This window comes from Lithobates pipiens, unplaced genomic scaffold (assembly GCF_037356315.1).
Source record: "Lithobates pipiens isolate NorthernLeopardFrog02 unplaced genomic scaffold, aLitPip1_a1.2 Scaffold_16, whole genome shotgun sequence".
Lineage (NCBI taxonomy): Eukaryota > Metazoa > Chordata > Amphibia > Anura > Ranidae > Lithobates > Lithobates pipiens.
The window spans coordinates 218,967,740-218,988,732 of record NW_027507748.1 but is presented as its reverse complement, the minus strand read 5'-3'; the positions used below and the strand labels follow the sequence as shown (position 1 = coordinate 218,988,732).

Genomic DNA, 20,993 nt, shown 5'->3' with positions numbered 1-20,993 from the left:
CTGACAAGTTAACAATATACATTAGAGCCGGTGATAAAGCTCGGTCAGGACACTCAAATCATATATCCATAGACAGTCTGTGAGATCATCAAGTTGGTTGGGTAGAATTCAAAGTTGCTGTAGCATAGCAGTGTTCACCCTGCAGAAGTGCTTGTGGGCATGTAGAGGAGATGAAAAGCATAGTGAGAAGGTTAGAAAAGTTCAGAAGAAGGAGAGGAAGCGGAGAGAACCAGATAAGGGGGAGTGGGAGAGAAAGGATAGGGGGGACAACCAACCACTCCAGGAGCTCTGCTCTGTCCGGGGACACCAAGCACAAGCGACCCCCACGAGGTCAGAGTTCCTTGGAATATCAGGTTGTGAGGATCTCCAGTGTGACCCACGGCCCCCACAGTCGATTGTGTATTTCAAGAGTGTTGTATAGGGAGGCTGTCAAGTACTCCATTCTTTTAACATCTCTGATCCTGGAGTGCAGTTCAAACAGTGTAGGGGGTTCCCTCCTTTTACACTTCAGGGCCACCAAGCACAAGCATCTCTCCACTGTTAGCACCTGGGCTAAGAGCTTTTTAGACAGTTCGGAAAAAGAGCAGGGTGGGAGGCCGAGGAGAAAAGTTTTCGGGTTGAAGGGCACCCAGGAGCCAAAGATGGAGTATAGTAAGGAATGTACCATTCGCTAATAGGGGATGATTAGAGGGCAGGTCCAATTTGCATTCTTTTATTTATATGTTTCATCAAATTTACATGAAGTGATGGTCAATTGGGACAAACTGTAATACTATTAACAACTGCTTGAAAGCTGTAACGAGGGCCAGTGCAAGGATTTTTCTGTACACAGGCAAAGGTGCATTTTGCTGCCCCTACTGTCTTCCCACCACCCCTCTCCCCTCCACAATGCACCCCCATGTCCTCTGCTCTGACCATTCCCATGTTCTCTGCTCCAACCATTCCCATGTCCTCTGATCCAACCATTCCCATGTCCTCTGCTCCAACCATTCCCATGTCCTCTGCTCCAACCATTCCCATGTCCTCTGCTCCGATCATTCCCATGTCCTCTGCTCTGACCATTCCCATGTCCTCTGCTCCGACTATTCCCATATCCTCTGCTTCAACCATTCCCATGTCCTCTGCTCTGACTATTCCCATGTCTACTCATTTGTTTAATTTGTTTTTGGAATTTGTTTTGTGTATTCGTTTTCAAATCAATTCTAATTTTTTTTAATTTGGATTGATTGGAAAAGGGCTCAAATAGTTTTCGAATTCAAATAGTTTACCAATTTCCAAAGAGAATAAAATTGAATAGAAAATAAAGTAATAGAATAGAAAAAAAATCCTTTATTTTCTATTCTATTTTATTCTCTTATAAAATTGGAAAACTATTCGAATTTGAAACGTTTTCGAATTTGAAAAGTATTCGAAAAACTATTTGAATTAAAATTTCGTCCGAATGTTTTTTTTCGTTTTTTCGAATCCAGTTAAATATGGTACTATTCTAATTCTGAATTTTGAAAAAAAAACTAAAATTCATTTGAATTTTAATGCAGAACGAAACTAACAGCAAATGTCTATTGTAAACATAACCCACTGGCAGGGGGTGAGCATTTCCATTACCTGTATGGCATTGAAGGGAATTTACTAAGACTGAAGCAGCTGTGAATGGCAACTAATCAACGTCTAGCTTTTATTTTAAAAATCTAACTGAACAAGCTGAAAGTAGAAGCTGATTGATTAATATGCGTAGCTGCTCCAATTTTAGTTAATTTCCCCTATTGTGTTTATTATTAATTTATCTACTACTAGCTATCACTAGCTATTATTTATCTACTACTAGCTATTAATTTTATTACTACTAGCTACTACTATCATACTAGCATTTGGCAATTTTTATTATGTTATGGTTAAAATGCCCCACTGTCATTTTTTTTCTTTTTTTATATAATTTAGTGGTCCCTGCAAATGTAACAGTTGAGTGCTCTAGTGGAAAAATGGACATATACATTTCTAAGTGTCAACTGCAAAAGAACAATTTTAATATCTACAATCTGGAACTGAATTATAATACTGGAAGTGAATGTAACAACTTTAATGTGTCCGTGAATAATGAACCTCAACTAGCTTTTCATAATCCTCTGGCTTTTGGGAAATGTGGCAACAATATAACAGTAAGTAGAATTCGAACTTGAGTTAACATTAAACACTAATAAGAAATGTATGCTATGTTAGATATTGGTGTTGGAAGACTAGCATTTTATAATTTGCTGTAGGTTATTCCTAACCTTTAACTTTACCCTAAAGCTGGCTATAGACTGATCAAAATGATGACGGTTCAACAGGGACTGTCCAAATTTGAATCAGTTTGTGCCTATCCCTGCTCAACAGAAGTTAATCTTTAATTTGTTGATCAGCATCTGCAGCCAATTGGTTGAAACCGCTGATCAATGTATTCTGACAGCAGTGTGTTCTTGTGGGGAAAGATTCCTCCATCCACTTTGCTTGAGTGAATGAAGAAATCTGCCCTCTGGCTGAACAAAACAAAAAAAAACCATCAATGGCCAGCTTTCCGCTTAGGGGGTATATTTCTAAAACAGTAAATGTGATGTGACATTTCTCTAACATTGACTGCAGGTATATCTTCCTAGTGCACATGTTTAAAATGACAAAGGATGTATTCTCCTAAAGTGAATGTTTGATTATGTTACATTTCTTGCTTTATAAATTGACGCATTAGTGTAACTTTTGGTGAGATCAAAATAATACTTTCCTGGTGGGAAAGATAAATGTTGCAAGGATTTAGGTAAGACTTATTGCTTATTAGTCCTATCTACTGCTGTCCTGCTGAAACTCAAACATGTGCAGATATTTCATTCACTTCTGAGACAAACAAACAGCACTTCTACCTACCTCCACTCCACAATGCACTTGTTGAGATGCAACAGTGCTCAGGCTGTAAGCCCAACACAAGCTTCATTATTTAGAATAGCCAGGACTTTGTTTGAATCCACAAATGAAAATCCTGTATATATAAGGAACAGTACATAAAAACCACAGTGAAAGTCAACGCGGTTCAGCCACTAGGCCTTCATCATGGCTAACTTTGTTAAATAATAATACACAATATATAAAGATAAAAAAATGCATACGTAAACGGGGGGAGGAAAAAAAAATAGTAAACATTTAAAGATAGACTGGGGAATAAACAGGAAAAAATATATATACAGGATGGAAGTGATCAGACAACAAAGAGGTATGAAAACGTATCATGCTTTAAAACAAAAACCTGCTGCTTCTTTTCAGTCTCAGTTCGCTACCTCAATTGATCTCGGGAAACATAAGGGAGTTAACTAGTTCTAAAACAGCTGAGTGTTTACTGGTGTCAGAACCAGTTACTCCGGTTTTTTATAATTTACCTAAAATCCATAAATTGGGTGTCCTTGTTCAGAGGCACCCCATACTTGCTGGTATTACCTCACTTCTGACAGCCTCTGATGGAGTGGGCTGACTTACATTTGCAACCTTTAGTACTACGACTACCTAGCTATTTGAGAGATACTGGTATGGTGTTATCTTAACTGTAGGATGTTTACTAGCAGCAGGACTTCTTTTGGCTTTCAGTGGATGTTTCAGCTTTATACTCATCAATACCACACACATTAGCTATAGAGGCTCTCAAATTGCATCTAGGTAAATACAAAACATACTCCAAAAATCTTCAAGAATTTTTGTTACTTTGCACTGATTTCTATTTTACCCCATCATTTCTATTTATTTGATGGTACTTTTTACCTACAACTATGTAGAGCATCCATGGGGGCCAGGTTTCCTCCATACCTGCAGGTCAGCAAAGTCATTTAATTACTTGGTGTTATTTAGAGGCTTATGTCTCATCCGAGAATATGAACAAATGCCAAAGACTCCAGGTTTTCATGTAGGTCTTGCGCCTGTTTTGTGCTGTCAGGATCAAGTCCTCCATGTTATTTATTTCTTCTACTTTCTTTAGCCAAGTCGAAGTGGTCGTGGACACAGTTTCCAGAGCAGAGGGATGCAGGATTTAGCAGCGTTTAGCAAGTGGCGTAGGATGGACTTTTTATAGATTCTAGTGGGGATAGTTGATATATGTAGCAGAAAGAATGCTGCGTCATTAGGGATCTGTGAATTTTTGAAAGATAGTTCGGACAGCCATCCATAAATCTGTTTAGGGCAGGCCCAGAAAATGGGTAAGGTTGTCCCTTTGTCCCTCTGGCATCGCCAGCAATAGTCTGACGTGTCAGGGAAGATGATATGTAATCTAATGGGTGTTAGGTACCATCTCGCTAGTATTTTGAAATTAGTTTCCTGTACTTTAGTGCACAGCAATGATTTAAGGGAGAATCTGATCATATTTTGTTTTTGGGACGCAGTGAAATTACGGTGGAGGTCTGTTTCCCAATTTTCTAGGCATTACAACAGTTTTTGCATTATGCTAACAATAATGAATTCAACCCTAAATTCACCTGCGAGTTAGGTGGGACCACTTTCACTTTTTTTGGATGTTACTATACAGGGTGATTATGAAACTGGGTCTATTATTACTAAAACTTACAGGAAGCCTTGTGCAGGTAACACTACAGTACCTTACTAGTGAGTAGTTGCCAGCCTATGCGCACCAAAAGATCAATTCCATTTCAAGGGAATTTATTGGAGTGGGGAGGAACTATTCTACAGAGGCCAATTATCTCTCTGAATATAAAAACATTATGATGAGATTGAAACAAAGAAAGTATCCAAAATGGTCCATTCAGAGAGGCCAACATATTGCTTAACTAGACACAGGTCTTAATTATTGAGAGAGGATTACAATAGCTCAGGCTCTTCTATTGCATTAGGCGGCGTACACACGCGGGGACTGTCTGCCGAAACTAAGTTCGTCAAACAGTCCGCTCAAACTTTTGAATGAACGAACACGCCCACACACGGCACTTTTTGAGCGGACAAATACGGCAAACTTTGTTCGTCGTACTAAGTCCGCGCAACTTTTGAAATGAGCGGACTCGCCCACACACGAGGCAACAGTCCGCTCATTTCGAGCGCGTGTGCAGGTAGGCGGGGCCCGCGACGGAGACGTCGCGGGCTCCGCCGCCTGGAATGGACTTAAAGGGGAACCCCAACGCCGAAAAAAATCGGCGTGGGGGTCCCCCCAAAGTCCACAACAGACCCTTGTCCGAGCACGCTACCCGGCCGGCCAGGAAAGGGGGGCGAGCGAGCGCGCCCCCCCTCCTGAGCCGTACCAGGCCGCGTGCCCTCAACATGGGGGGTGCCTTGGGGAAGGGGGGGCCGCGCGGCCCCCCCACCCCAAAGCACCTTGTCCCCATGTTGATGAGGACAAGGGCCTCTTCCCGACAACCCTGGCCGTTGGTTGTCGGGGTCTGCGGGCGGGGGGCTTATCGGAATCCGGGAGCCCCCTTTAATAAGGGGGCCCCCGGATACCGGCCCCCCACCCTATGTGAATGAGTATGGGGTACAATGTACCCCTACCCATTCACCTGTAGAATAAAAGTACCCAAAAAAAAAACACAACACACGAGATAAAATATTTTATTGCACAGCTCCGGGGGTCTGCCGTCTTCGGGGGTCTTCTCGCCGGACTCCTCCGCTATCTTCTTGTAGCTCTTTTGCTAGCGGAGGAGTCCGGCTTTCTTCCTCCCCGCCGCCGGCCTCTTCTCCCGACTTCGGGGGTCTTGTCCCCCTCTTCGGTTCTTCTGCCGGGCCACGGCGCCTTCTTATAGCTCTTTTGCAGGCGGTGGCCCGGTCTTCTGTCGCCGCTGTCGACGCTGTCGCCGCCGCCTTCCGTTCTTGTTCTTCTTCTTGTTCTTCTTGTTCTTCTCCAGGAGATGTTGACACGTCGCTCTCTCCGGCCGGAATGCCAGAGCCGCGCTGAGCGGCCACTTATATAGTGACAATGGGGCGGTGTCACATGGTATATGTCACATGGGTTGGTCACATGGTGACCCCGCCCCCTTACGATGTCATAGTCTCCATGTGACATCAACCCATGTGACCAACCCATGTGATATATACCATGTGACACCGCCCCATTGTCACTATATAAGTGGCCGCGCAGCACGGCTCTGGCATTCCGGCCGGAGAGAGCGTCGTGTCAACATCTCCTGGAGAAGAAGAAGAAGAAGAAGAAGAAGAAGAACGGAAGGCGGTGGCGACAGCGGCGACAGAAGACCGGGCCACCGCCTCTAAAAGAGCTATAAGAAGGCGCGGTGGCCCGGCAGAAGAACCGAAGAGGGGGACAAGACCCCCGAAGTCGGGAGAAGAGGCCGGCGGCGGGGAGGAAGAAAGCCGGACTCCTCCGCTAGCAAAAGAGCTACAAGAAGATAGCGGAGGAGTCCGGCGAGAAGACCCCCGAAGACGGAAGACCCCCGGAGCTGTGCAATAAAATATTTTATCTCGTGTGTTGTGTTTTTTTTTTGGGTACTTTTATTTTACAGGTGAATGGGTAGGGGTACATTGTACCCCATACTCATTCACATAGGGTGGGGGGCCGGTATCCGGGGGCCCCCTTATTAAAGGGGGCTCCCGGATTCCGATAAGCCCCCCGCCCGCAGACCCTGACAACCAACGGCCAGGGTTGTCGGGAAGAGGCCCTTGTCCTCATCAACATGGGGACAAGGTGCTTTGGGGTGGGGGGGGCCGCGCGGCCCCCCCTTCCCCAAGGCACCCCCCATGTTGAGGGCACGCGGCCTGGTACGGCTCAGGAGGGGGGGCGCGCTCGCTCGCCCCCCTTTCCTGGCCGGCCGGATAGCGTGCTCGGACAAGGGTCTGTTGTGGACTTTGGGGGAACCCCCACGCCGATTTTTTTCGGCGTTGGGGTTCCCCTTTAAGTCCATTCCAGGCGGCGGAGCCCGCGACGTCTCCGTCGCGGGCCCCGCCTACCTGCACACGCGCTCGAAATGAGCAGACTTCCCTCCGAGCGGGAACAGTTTGCTTATTTCGAAAGTAGCCTACACACGGGCGGACTGTTCGCTCAAACCAAGTTTCAGCGGACAGTTTTTCGGAATTTCCGAAAAACTTTGTTCGTCAAACTGTCCGCTGAAACTGTCCGCTGAAGCCCCACACACGAGCGGACTGTCCGCTGAAACACTGTTCAGCGGACAAAGTTGAGCCAACAGTCCGCCCGTGTGTACGCGGCCTTAGAGTTTCCCTAGTCCAGCTTTAAGCCCTTTCCAACAGCTGCCTGTGATGTTTTGAATGGACTTTGATACTGGCAGGTGGAGCGGCTTCCTAACCACTTGATCATTGTGACTGGTTCCTACAGCAGTCACATGATTGCAAGACTGGCTCCTGATCAGAAGAAGTGACTTAGAGCTGTTGGAGACAACTCAGTCAGTGTGCTGAGAGCATGCACACAACTTCAGACTACCATGGAAGCATATGTATCAGGGCTGGGCTCCTGTGACTTAACAAGCAGCTCTTTTCTTTCAGTGCTCAGAAGCTACACAGCTGTCGGTTAATTATCAACTACTCATTGTTATCACAGTGACACACCTGGTTACCCAGCCTACTGCCAGACCCTTTTTTGCTATTTAACCAGCTTAGCTCCTTTCTTCCTTGCCTTTGTGTGGTGTATGATGTCTAAGTGCTTCCTTCCTGAACTCCTGTGTATGACTTGGCCTGACTGACTTCCATTCCTATTCCTATTCCTGGTTTTTGCTCCTGACTATGCTGACTTCTGGTTTCCTGACCTGAACCACTTCAGTCCCAGAAGATTTGGCTGTTGAATGACCAGGCCATTTTTTGCGATTCGGCACTGCGTCGCTTTAACTGACAACTGTGCAGCCGTGCGACATTGCACCCAAACAAAATTAAGGTCCTTAGTTTACCATAAATAGAGCTTTCTTTTGGTGGTATTAGATTGCCTCTGCGGTTTTTATTTTTTGCGCTATTAACAAAAAAATGCGACAATTTTGAAGAAAACACAATATTTTGTACTTTTTGTATAATACATATCCTTTTTTTTTTTTTAAAGCAATTTTTTCTCAGTTTAGGCTGATATGTATTCTTCTAAAATTTTTGGGTAAAAAAAACTCAAAAGGCGTATATTAATTGGTTTGTGCAAAATTTATAGTGTCTACAAAAATAGGGGATACATTTATAGCATTTTAATTATTATTATTATTTGTTTTACTAGTAATGGCGGCGATCTGCAATTTTTATTGGGACTGCAACATTATGGCGGTTACATCGGACCCTTTTGACACATTTTTGGGACCATTGACATTTATACAGCGATCAGTGCTATAAAAATGCACTGATTGCTGTAAAAATGTCACTGGCAGGGAAGGGCTTAACACTAGGGGGCGATCAAGGGGTTAACTGTTAACTCCCTGCTACGTGTTTCTAACTGAAGGGGGAGGGGACTGACTAGAGGAAGTGACGGATCGTGGATCCTAGCTATTAGGAACACACAATCTGTCACTCCTCACAGAGCAGAATAGGGATTTGTGTGTTTACACACACTTCCGTGTTCTGCCTCTCATGCCCGCCATCGCTTATGGCCGACGGTCATCACAACCGTTGGCCACGAGCATCGGCACTTCCACAGTGCAGCGGGCGCATGCGCCTGCCATCCCGGTACCACCAGAGGATGTACAGCTATGGCGGCTCGCGGGATCATGCCGACCTGTCACAGTAAAATGACGGCGGCTGGTCGGCAAACGGTTAAAGTTGTAATTTCAACTGCACTTTCTGTCTCCGCCTGGTTTATGGTTCTTGACAATATGTGCATTAAAGCCCACATATCCTGCTCCTGCATATATGTCTTACACAGTCAGGAAGAGGTTAACCGGTTCCCGACCAGCGCACGACGATGTACGTCGACAGAATGGCACGGGCAGGCATATTGGCGTACATGTACGTCCAATCTTCAATGCCGCCCTGCCATCGGGAGCGCGCCGCCGGCGGCGCGCTCCCGCGCTGGTCGGGACCCCCGTGAGTCCGGTCGCGGGACCCGCGGACTCGATTGCCGTGGGTATCCCCGCGATCGCCTCACGGAATGGCTGAATGGAGGAAATGCAGTGTAAACAGCATTTCTCCATTCTGCCTAGCAACTAGTGATGCTGATCTCTGCTCCATGTGATTGGAGCAGAGATCAGTGTTCACTAAATGAAAGCCCAACCCCCCCACAGTTAGAAACACACCCCTAGGAACACTTAACCCCTACACTGCCACCCACTGGTTAACCCCTTCACTGCCAGTGTCATTTACACAGGAATCACTGCATTTATATTAATGTATAAATGACAATGGTCCCAAAAATGTGTCAAAAATGGCCGATGAGTCCCCCACAATGTCGCAGTCACAATAAAAATCGCTGATCGCCGCCATTACTAGTAAAAAAAAAAAAAAAATTATTAATAAAAATGCTATAAAACTATCCCTATTTTGTAAACGCTATAACTTTTGCGCAAACCAATCAATAATCGCTTATTGCGATTTTTTTTACCACAAATATGTAGAAGAATACATATCGGCCTAAACTGAGGGAAAAAAATGTTTTTTTATATATTTTTGGGGAATATTTATTATAACAAAAAGTAAAAAATAATGTGTTTTTTTCAAAATTGTCGCTCTATTTTTGTTTATAGCGCAAAAAATAAAAACCGCAGGGGTGATCAAATACCACCAAAAGAAAGCTCTATTTGTGGGGGAAAAAAAGATGTCAATTTTGTTTGGGAGCCACGTCACACGACCGCGCAATTGTCAGTTAAAGCGACGCAGTGCCGAATCGCAAAAAGTGGTCTGGTCTTTGACCAGCAAAATGGTCCGGTCTGTAAGTGGTTAAAGTAACACTAACCTAACCCTTTACCCATTATCCTATGGCATGACAGGAGAAACCTACTTTTCCATCACCTTTCTTTTATAGAATAACTACAATTAAAATGATATTAAACCAAAACCAATAATTTTATAAATTGCAACCTATTAATCTTTAGATGTGGTGGCTGCATTCGTTTTTTTTTTTTTTTTTTTCCCTCTCTGTTTTAACCTGGTAATCTGGCCAGTAACACACATTCTGTATTAGGGTGGATGAAGGAGCAACAAAGACACCTTTGAACAGCAGCATTGTCAGTCTGGAGGAAGGGGGTGTATTAGCAGATTTACATACACTAACAAATTACCTGCCAGATCACCAGGTAAAAATAAAAGAAAGTGTTTAAAAAAGGAAACGAATGCAGCCCTGACATTTATGTTAAGCTGCAATATATATATAAAAAAAAATGGGGTTTAATAGTTCTTTAAAATGTACTTAGCATCTATCTTTAATAAAACCATCAGCTGAAAGCCTTACCCAAGAGGATAATAATACATTTGCATACAGTTGTTTAGAATGTATGGTGATGCAGATGTTTAACAGAATTAAATATATCTCTTTTTACAGATCAATGAAAGTTATGTGACTTTTTCCAATGTACTGAAGATTTACACAACATCCTCACATATAATAACTAGAAACAATGTTTCTGTGACCGTTAGCTGCACGTTTCCCTTGAATTATACCATTAGTCTAAATAACACCCTCCAGCCAAAACTCACGTGAGTATTATCCACATGGCATTGTTACAGTGATCTCAAGATAATGGTGTGAATACAATCAGAGAATGTTCAATAAACCAAATCTGGAGTAGCTCTATTGGCAGAAAATAAAATGCAATCATTATAATTTTGCATAATCAAATATAAGAACACTTAGGGACTTCTGTCATAACTGTCCCTCCTTGAAGGGGTTTTCCCTCCTTTGGAACCAAATCTCTCAGCCCCTCTTTCTTATTCATTTTTTCCTCTTTTTTGGTCTGATATATTATCTGTTATAAAAAAATTTATATTGTACTTATGCGAGACTCTACAATACATTATTGCATCTGTTTCCTGGAAAGAGTAGTATAAAAGAAAAGTGTTGAAAAAAAAACACGTAGGCTTAACCAGTCTTTCCTTTGCCTACTTTCTGCTGAATCTCAACAAGCTGGGAGGTATGGGCTATCCATTACATTATGGCTAGAGATAAAGTCAGCTAATGTCTAATGTATTAGCATGAACACCACAACAGCTGTATTGTTTATTTGTAATACAATTATCTCCTACAGTTGTCAGCTCCACCTAGTGGTCGTAGTGTTTTATTTTTATTTAATTTTTTTTTTTTTTAAAGTACCACATTATGGCCACTGCACAAAATAAACAGAATTTTGTGTTTCTTCTGAGCAATATTTTACTTCTGTTTGTCCGTATTCTTTACTAGAGATAAAACATATGGTACAATCCAATCTAAATTTATAAAGAAGATTTCCAAGTATCAATATTTTTTACAGCTTGGACCAATGTAACATTGCATAAACCATACCAGTTGGATCCCCCTTGAAGCTGGAAATCAGTGTGTTGGAAGTCATGATTTTAATATCAGATATTTCTGGCTTTTGAGACCTGGTTATACTGAAGATATCTGGATCTAGGTAGCCTGGAATGCCAGCAGAGCAAGATTACCCAGCAGGGTGGTTGTAACAAGGGATCGCAAACAGACACAGCTACTCCAGTATTCTCCACTAGTTCTTGGGTCCCAGACTGAGCAGCTGCTTTGCTGTACTGTGAACACAGGAGATCAGCCACTTGGCATGGGTTCCTTTTCTCAATAAATGCAAAGCATTCCTTGATTGGACAAAATAGAAAGGTGGGCCAGTGACATCATACTCTCTACCTCCTATGTTCACAATGTAGCAGGATAGCAGATTAGCACGAGACCTGGAAGCTAATGGAGATCACTGGAGTTGAAGTGCCTACTACAGTGATTTCCAGCTTCTAGATCAGCCTTTCTCAACCTTTTTATCCTTGAAATCAAATTGTTAAATTATGGAACCCCTGATCAAACCAATTCACTAGAGCTAAGTGGGAAAAATGGCCCTTACATTGATGGTTAGAGAAAAGGCGGCCCCCTTATAGAAGTGGTCATAACAACACCCTTACAGACAGCTAAAAAGATTTTTCATGTTATGAAGCTGGCTCTACTGTTTGGCATTGGCCTCAGAGCTATGTACGCAGGGCCGTCTTTAAGGCAGGGCAAAAGGGACAGCTGCCCTGGGCCCTGTCATTGTTTTGGGGCCCAAAGCAAATGCCCCATACTTGCCAACTATCCTAGTTTAAATTCCCTTGTCCTTTGAAATTTTTGTCCTGTGCTGTGTCCCAATATCTCAGTGTGCTGGTACTAATGCTGCCCAGCTCTGCCTTATTGTTGTGTGCAGATGGCTCACCTGCAGACCCTGTGTTTACATGTAAATAACCGTCATTCATATGATGTAAATAACGACGACATTCATATGTAAATAGCGACGACATTCATATGTAAATAGCGACAGCATTCATAAGTAAATAGCTGCGGCCGACGGTATTAATATGTAAATAAAGGCGGCATTCATATGTAGATCATGCCCCTCTGCAGTGAGCAGATGATGTGCTGTAACCTCTAGCAACCAATCAGTGAGCAGTAATACTGTACAGTAATCTCTAGCAACCAATTAGCAACCAGAAATCATTTAGAGTAATCCTCTAGCAACTAATCAGTGAGCCGTAATGTGTGCTGCAACCAGTCAGTATGCAGTAATGATATGTTCTAACCGCTGGCAACCAATCACTTTTGCTGCCTGATCTGATACAGTAAACTGATTTTAAGTCTAGCTGCTATTTATTGTATGTCTCAGAGCAATTAGAGCATGAAATTGCAGAGGGGGGGGGGGGGGGGGGAAATGTTTGCCTAGGGTCCAATCAATATTAAAGACGGCCCTGTATGTACGCACCATCAAATGGTGGTCAATCAGGTCAATCAGCCACAGATAAAGGAACCTAGCAACCTCTGGAAGAACCTTAAAATTCAGTGGAGACCTTGTTGAGAATAACTGTTCTTGAGTGATCCTACAGGTATGGTATCCCACAAGTATGGTATACATAGTTACATACATAGGTACATAGTTAATCTGTTTGAAAAAAGGCAAAGGCAAAAGTCCATCCAGTTTAAGACACACACAAGTTACACTAGTCCAATCTGGATCAATGATCAAAGTAACTATGAAAAAATACCCACACCTGGCATTTTTCTTTAAATAGCATGCAATGCCAAGCTGTGGTTTCCAAAGCGAGCAAAGTCCTTTCCTGTATTAAGAGAGGTATGGACTCCAGAGAGAGAGATATCATTTTGCCCCTGTACAAATCATTAGTAAGACCTCATCTGGAATATGCAGTTCAGTTTTGACCACCAGTTCTCCAAAAGGATATCAGGGAACTGGAGAAAGTGCAGAGAAGGGCAACCGAACTGATAACAGGCATGGAGGAGCTCAGCTATGAGGAAAGATTAGAGGAACTGAATTTATTCACTCTTGAGAAGAGGAGATAAAGGAGGGATATGATCACCATGTATAAATATATAAGTGGTCCATATAGTGAACTTGGTGTTGAGTTATTCAATTTACGGTCAGCACTGAGAACAAGGGGGCACTCTTTACATTTAGAGAAAAAGAGATTTCATCTCCAAATACAGAAAGGTTTCTTCACAGTAAGAGCTGTGAAAATGTGGAATAGACTCCCTCCAGAGGTGGTTCTGGTCAGCTCAGTAGATTGCTTTAAGAAAGGTCTGGATTCTTTCCTAAATGTACATAATATAACTGGGTACTAACAATTTAAAGGTAAAGTTGATCCAGGGAAAATCCGATTGCCCCTCTGGGATCAGGAAGGATTTTTTTTCAACTGCTGTAGCAAATTGGATGCTGCTTTTGTGTGTGTGTGTGGGGGGGGGGGGGTCGCCTTCCTCTGGATCAACTGTGGATATAGGATTGTTATATGGGATTGTATGATATTTTTTATTTATTTATATATTTTTTTAAATGTATTTATTTATTTATTTTTTAATGGTTGAACTAGATGGACTTGTGTCTTTCTTCAACCTGATTAACTATGTAACTATGTTTATTGTTACTGTATTTTAATTGCATAATGAGCTGTGCTCTACTATATATGTATTTACATATGTATAAAAAAAAATAGCAGTGCTGTTTAATGACTCCTATTTCTATATTTTTCAGAACTGCACAATTAACTATACCTGGGGTGTTCGGCGCTGTAACTGTACTTATGGCTCTATACAAAGATGACACATTTACAGAACAAATTACTGACGCAAATTCAGATCTGTCAATTGACAGTTATGTTTATGTGGGATTTAATATACCAAGTTTGCAAGCAAGCACATTCTCAATTAAAGTGATAAGTATACAAGCCTCTACACTAGAAAACGGCGGAGACGTATATAACCTGACTAAAGGATCAGATGGGTATGTTGATACTCTATACATTTTTTGTTACAATCATGTAGCTAAAATTATGCCTGACCTGGAGTCAGCCTAATGCCCTGTACACACAGTCGGACTTTCCGACGGAAAATGTGCGATCGGATCTTGGTGTCTGCAAATCTGATCGTGTGTGTCCGTCGGAATGTCCGACATGCAAAGTTTGAGAGCAGGATGTAAAATTTTCTGACAACAAAATCCGATCATTTAAATTCCGATCGTGTGTAGACAATTCCGAAGGACAAAGTGCCACGCATGCTCAGAATAAATTACGAGATGAAAGCTATAGGCTACTGCCCTCCTTATAGTCCTGTTGTACGCATTCTAAACGATCAGATTTTCTGACAACTTTGTGCGACCGTTTGGCCCAAAATTTTTGTTGTCGGAATGTCCGACCGTGTGTATGGGGCATTAGAATCATGTAGAGTGATACTGATGTTTAGATTCCTGTAGGTTCAGGGGTTGAAGGTGCCAACTGTCATCTATGAAAAGAAAGCTACATTCAAATTAAAATAGTAACATACAGTATATTTAAGCATTAAAAAAGCTAAATGTGCATACTTCCAACACAGCAAAAGTGGCATTCATCAAACATTCACTGCACATGGATCTTCCTGGTAAATATGTTTTAACCACTTTCAGACCGGACCATTTTGCTGGTAAATGACCAGAGGTCTTTTTACACTTTGGCACTGCGCTGCTTTAACTGGTAATTGCGCGGTCATGCAATGTTGTACCCAAACAAAATTTGCGTCCTTTTCTTCCCACAAATAGAGCTTTCTTTTGATGGTATTTGATTGCCTCTGCGATTTTTATTTTTTGCGATATAAACGTAAAAAGACCGCAAATTTTGAAAAAAAATGATATTTTCTACTTTTTGTTATTAGAAAAATCCAATAAACTCAATTTTAGTCATACATTTAGGCCAAAATGTATTCAGCCACATGTCTTTGGTAAAAAAAAAGTCAATAATTGTATATTTATTGGTTTGCGCAAAAGTTGTCACATCTACAAACTAAGGTACGTTTTCTGGAATTTACGCAGCTTTTAGTTTACGACTGCCTATCTCATTTCTTGAGGTGCTAAAATGGCAGGGCAGTACAAAACCCCCCCAAATGACCCCATTTTGGAAAGTAGACCCCCTAAGGAAATTGATAAGAGGCATGTTGAGCCCATTGAATATTTTATTTTTTTGCCTCAAGCGATTGAATAATGACAAAAAAAAAAATTTTTTTTTTTTTTTACACAAAGTTGTCACTAAATGATATATTGCTCACACATGCTATGGGCGTATGTGAAATGACACCCCAAAATAAATTCTGCTGCTTCTCCTGAGTATGGGGATACCACATATGTGGGACTTTTTGGGAGCCTAGCCGCGTACGGGGCCCCGAAAACCAAGCACCGCCTTCAGGCTTTCTAAGGGCGTGAATTTTTGAGTTCACTTCTCACTACCTATTACAGTTTTGAAGGCCATAAAATGCCAAGATGGCACAAAACCCCCACAAATGACCCCATTTTAGAAAGTAGACACCCCAAGCTATTTGCTGAGAGGCATGTTGAGTTCATGGAATATTTTATATTTTGCCACAAGTTGCGGGAAAATTACAAACTTTTTTTTTTTTTTTTTTTTTTAACAAAGTTGTCACTAAATGATATATTGCTCATGCATGCCATGGGCATATGTGAAATGACACCCCAAAATAAATTCTGCTGCTTCTCCTGAGTACGGGGATACCACATATGTGGGACTTTTTGGGAGCCTAGCCGCGTACGGGGCCCCGAAAACCAAGCACCGCCTTCAGGCTTTCTAAGGGCGTAAATTTTTGAGTTCACTTCTCACTACCTATTACAGTTTTGAAGGCCATAAAATGCCAAGATGGCACAAAACCCCCACAAATGACCCCATTTTAGAAAGTAGACACCCCAAGCTATTTGCTGAGAGGCATGTTGAGTCCATGGAATATTTTATATTTTGCCACAAGTTGCGGGAAAATTACAAACTTTTTTTTTTTTTTTTTTTTTTTTTCACAAAGTTGGCACTAAATGATATATTGCTCACGCATGCCATGGGCATATGTGAAATGACACCCCAAAATAAATTCTGCTGCTTCTCCTGAGTATGGGGATACCACATATGTGGGACTTTTTGGGAGCCTAGCCGCGTACGGGGCCCCGAAAACCAAGCACCGCCTTCAGGCTTTCTAAGGGCGTTACAGTTTTGAAGGCCATAAAATGCCAAGATGGCACAAACCCCCCCCCCAAATGACCCCATTTTGGAAAGTAGACACCCCTAAATTTAGGGGTACACTAGTGAGACTAGGTAATAAATGGCGGGTGCCCTGAAACTATAAAAAAATAACTAACCAACCAGCGTCACCTGTAACAGTTATATGGTGATCACTGGTGAAAGGGTTAACTAGGGGGCAATTAGGGGGCTTTATGCGGTAGTATATGGGGGTCCCTGGCGCTATAAAAAGCTGCAGCGAACCTAAATACCTACCTGCCTAACTAGCGTCACCTGTGACACTAATACAGCGATCAGAAAAACGATCGCTTATTAGGCTGGGTTCACACTGGAGCGATGCGGGAACGCCACGAATGCGCGGCGGGTTCCCGCATCGCATGCCTCCCGGCGGCAGTTCACACTGCCCTATGCGAACTGCTAGGAGTGTCAGTGAAATGTTACTGACACCCCCAGATCAGTTCGCATATCGCAGTGCGATCTGCAAACTCGGATCGCATGGTGTGAACACCCATGCGATCCGATTCTGCTGCGGGCCAAAAAAAGGGTCCCGTGCGAATTTGCGGCGGGTGCGGCGGGTGCGGCGAATGGCTGAACTCGAATCGCACAGAGATCGGATGTGATTTGCACTGCAGTGCGGTGCGAATCACATCCGTTCTCATAAACCGCTGCAATGTGAACCCAGCCTTAGTGACACTGGCGACGGGGGGTGATCACGGGGTTAAACCTTTATTGGGGGGGTTAGGGGGGTACCTTAGAACTAAAGGGGGCTAACCCTAACTGCCCTAACAGTTATTAGTCACAAATGACACCCGCCGGGTGATCAGGGGGTTAAACCTTTATTAGGTAATAAATGGCGGGTGCCCTGAAACTATAAAAAAATAACTAACCAACCAGCGTCACCTGTAACAGTTATATGGTGATCACTGGTGAAAGGGTTAACTAGGGGGCAATCAGGGGGCTTTATGCGGTAGTATATGGGGGTCCCTGGCGCTATAAAAAGCTGCGGCGAACCTAAATACCTACCTGCCTAACTAGCGTCACCTGTGACACTAATACGGCGATCAGAAAAATGATCGCTTATTAGGCTGGGTTCACACTGGAGCGATGCGGAAATGCCGCGAATCCGCGGCGGGTTCCCGCATCGCATGCCTCCCGGCGGCAGTTCACACTGCCCTATGCGAACTGCTGGGAGTGTCAGTGAAATGTTACTGACACCCCCAGATCAGTTCGCATATCGCAGTGCGATCTGCAAACTCGGATCGCATGGTGTGAACACCCATGCGATCCGATTCTGCTGCGGGCCAAAAAAAGGGTCCCGTGCGAATTTGCGGCGGGTGCGGCGGGTGTGGCGGGTGCGGCGGGTGCGGCGAATGGCTGAACTCGAATCGCACAGAGATCGGATGTGATTTGCACTGCAGTGCGGTGCGAATCACATTCGTTCTCATAAACCGCTGCAATGTGAACCCAGCCTTAGTGACACTGGCGACGGGGGGTGATCACGGGGTTAAACCTTTATTGGGGGGGTTAGGGGGGTACATTAGAACTAAAGGGGGCTAACTCTAACTGCCCTAACAGTTATTACAGTCACAAATGACACCAATGCAAAAAAAATAAAAAAAAAATTAAAAATGACATTGGTGTCACTGTGACTGGGGGGCAGGGGTAATTGGGGGGGTGATCGGGGGGTAAAGGGGGGGTGTGAGTGTGCCTGGCATGTTCTACTGTGTGTGTAGAGTGTTGGTGCAACTTACTGATCCGCTCTCCTCCGTGTCGGAACGAAAAATACCGACACGGAGAAGAGAATACATCACTTCCTCTCCTGTGTTTACATTACAGGAGAGGAAGTGATGTCACCGAGGATTTCTATTCGTCGGGAGCGATCGCGAGGGGGTGGCCATGAATGAATGGCCGTCCCCTCGTCCGGGATCGCTCCCGAACGAATACCGACCGCCGCAGGCACCGGGCGGGGGCCCGATCGGGCCCCCGACCCGCGGGAGGCAAGGGACGTACATGTATGTCCTTATGCCTGCCCGTGCCATTGTACCGACGTACATCGGCGTGCGGCGGTCGGCAACTGGTTAATATACAGCGAATGATTCACCACTGTGACTGGTAAATGTCAAATACACTGCAAGGCATTTCCTTGAGATATTATGCAACCTTTACATGGTATACTCATGGAAATGTTATATTATTACAGAGTTCATATATATATATATATTTATGGTTCAGAGCCCTATGTCCGATACGTATAACGATGACAAACAGGGTTAACATAAACTTACCACTTGAAATAGACCTGAGGGTGTGCCCTGGTCTAACGTACGGTATACCAAAATAAGGGGGCATACCCTAGATAAGAAATGAGGATTAAATGAAATGAACATGAAATGAAGTGAAATGAGTACTCTGTGAGGAGTATGATGCCTTGAGAAATGCCCTAAAAAGGGGATCGGAGGATGGGTATTGCACACAGGAACCGACAAGGAACACAGCAGAATGGGCTGATTAAATACCCCTCCGGGCTCCTCCCATAAATTCCGGCCACCGTACTGGCTGATAAGGAACACAGCTGAACGGGCTGATCAATTACTTCTCCGGGCTCCTCCCATAAATACAGGCCACCATACTGGACTTTCAACTTGTGGTTCAGAGCCCTATGTCCGATACGTATAACGATGACAAACAGGGTTAACATAAACTTACCACTTGAAATAGACCTGAGGGTGTGCCCTGGTCTAACGTACGGTATACCAAAATAAGGGGGCAAAAACATACTGGTAGGGAATTGCTCTTTATCGATTGAGTTTGATCACTGAGTGAGTTTAACAGATGCCTGAGCTTATTTCCACCTGAGGATTGTGGCTGTACTGGGTGAAGCAGGCAGACTCCTACCTGCCTAGCTATTCAATGACATTGTCTGGGGACCCGCTGTTACCGATTCTGTAAAAGTGGATGTCTACGCTGGAGCTTACTTGCTGCTCTTTGAAACCGCTAGGGGAAGTACGAAGTGATCTTTGTATCAGGCTAAGTAGCGTCTACATAGCTCTTGGCCTGCTGGATTACCGCAGGTGAATTTTCCAGGTCACAGGAACCTGTAGTAGGCCAACACCTGGCTGCTTGTAGGACCATGCTAGGGGAGAGAACAAACGAGGGGATAGTCAGGATGGTCGGAATACCCTTAAGGATATCACCCGTTCGGGTAAGCATTTGTCACCGACCATCGGTTGGATTTCCTGGACTTCACGAAGCACGGTTCAACCAGCGTGGGACATGAATAAAGAAGGTTTGCGGGGTCCGGCAAGGACAAGAAATGTTGCCTGCCGGCTAGGTATAGCCGAACAGTGTTATGGGATAGGCAGCTGAGTATGACAGTATGAGGGAAAGGCCAGTAACTGCCTGATGTTGGAGGTTTCATAGGAGTGGTGTATCCGGAATTTCTGAAGGCCCTCCAGGCCGTCTGGTAGTTTGAGCATGTTGCGAGAAAGTGAGACGTTTACGAGTTTGGTCGCTGTTTGTAGATATTGTACTAAACCGGGGTTTAGGTGAGACCGACCAAGGACAATGGCTGACACTGGATCGGCTCCAGTCAAATACGACAGCGCATCTGCTACGAGATTGCTCTAGGCCAGGAACAATGTATAGTCAACTTTAAACTGAATTATAACGACAGCTGTACCAGCCTACCCAGGCAGGACATGACTGCTAGGGATTTAGACCTATCTTGCAATAATCTCTGCTGGTTGCCTGATGGTGGCCAAAAATTGCAGCGAAGCCTGTGATGGTCGCTACATCTGTCCCTAGCTGGGGTGATAGGGGCGAGATAGACGGTATAAACATGATATACCGATCTACGTAGTACGGAACCTCTGATATTGAAAGATCCGTGGCATCCAGATTAAGGGTCTGACAGGGGCCCTGAATCTGGGAGGGGTAGACGAGGATGTATGACATAAAGACCAACCCTGGGGAATGACCATATCGCAGAACTGAGCATACCCGAAACAGACTGAAGCTGCTTCTAGGTATACCCCTGTGTGTGGGTGAAGTGTTTGAAAAACTGACCTGATAGGGTCAGCTTGTCAAGGGGGAAACTGGCGTGCGAGGATGTTCTACATGTCCCTAAAGATGGCAGTTGTGATGGGCAAGCGTCTAGCGTTGGCTACGGGCAGATGTTTCTGGATACCCGTTAGAGGGGATCTTACTGTATGGGCTATCAACAGACGGCTCACCGGGGTCCTGTAAGGATAGAAATGTCGGGTGCTGGCTAGATATAGCCTGACCGTATTACGAGAAGAAGCCAGCTGCGTGTGACAACTCGACCTCTGGTGTAGGACGGAAGCTGAACTCAACTGCCCAACGGGAGGAATGAGCGTCAGGAA

The 20,993-nt window shown here is 44.0% G+C and overlaps 1 protein-coding gene across 1 annotated transcript in view; it reads left to right on the top strand.

Annotated features, from left to right (window-relative positions):
- The window catches only part of LOC143982388 (uromodulin-like), a 47,786-nt gene that overhangs the window by 7,810 nt on the left and 18,983 nt on the right, over positions 1-20,993 (top strand). The window contains exons 4-6 of the mRNA XM_077481056.1: positions 1,939-2,156; positions 10,421-10,575; positions 14,100-14,348. Coding sequence (XP_077337182.1) covers positions 1,939-2,156; positions 10,421-10,575; positions 14,100-14,348 — 622 coding nt within the window. The remainder of the gene's footprint in view (positions 1-1,938; positions 2,157-10,420; positions 10,576-14,099; positions 14,349-20,993) is intronic.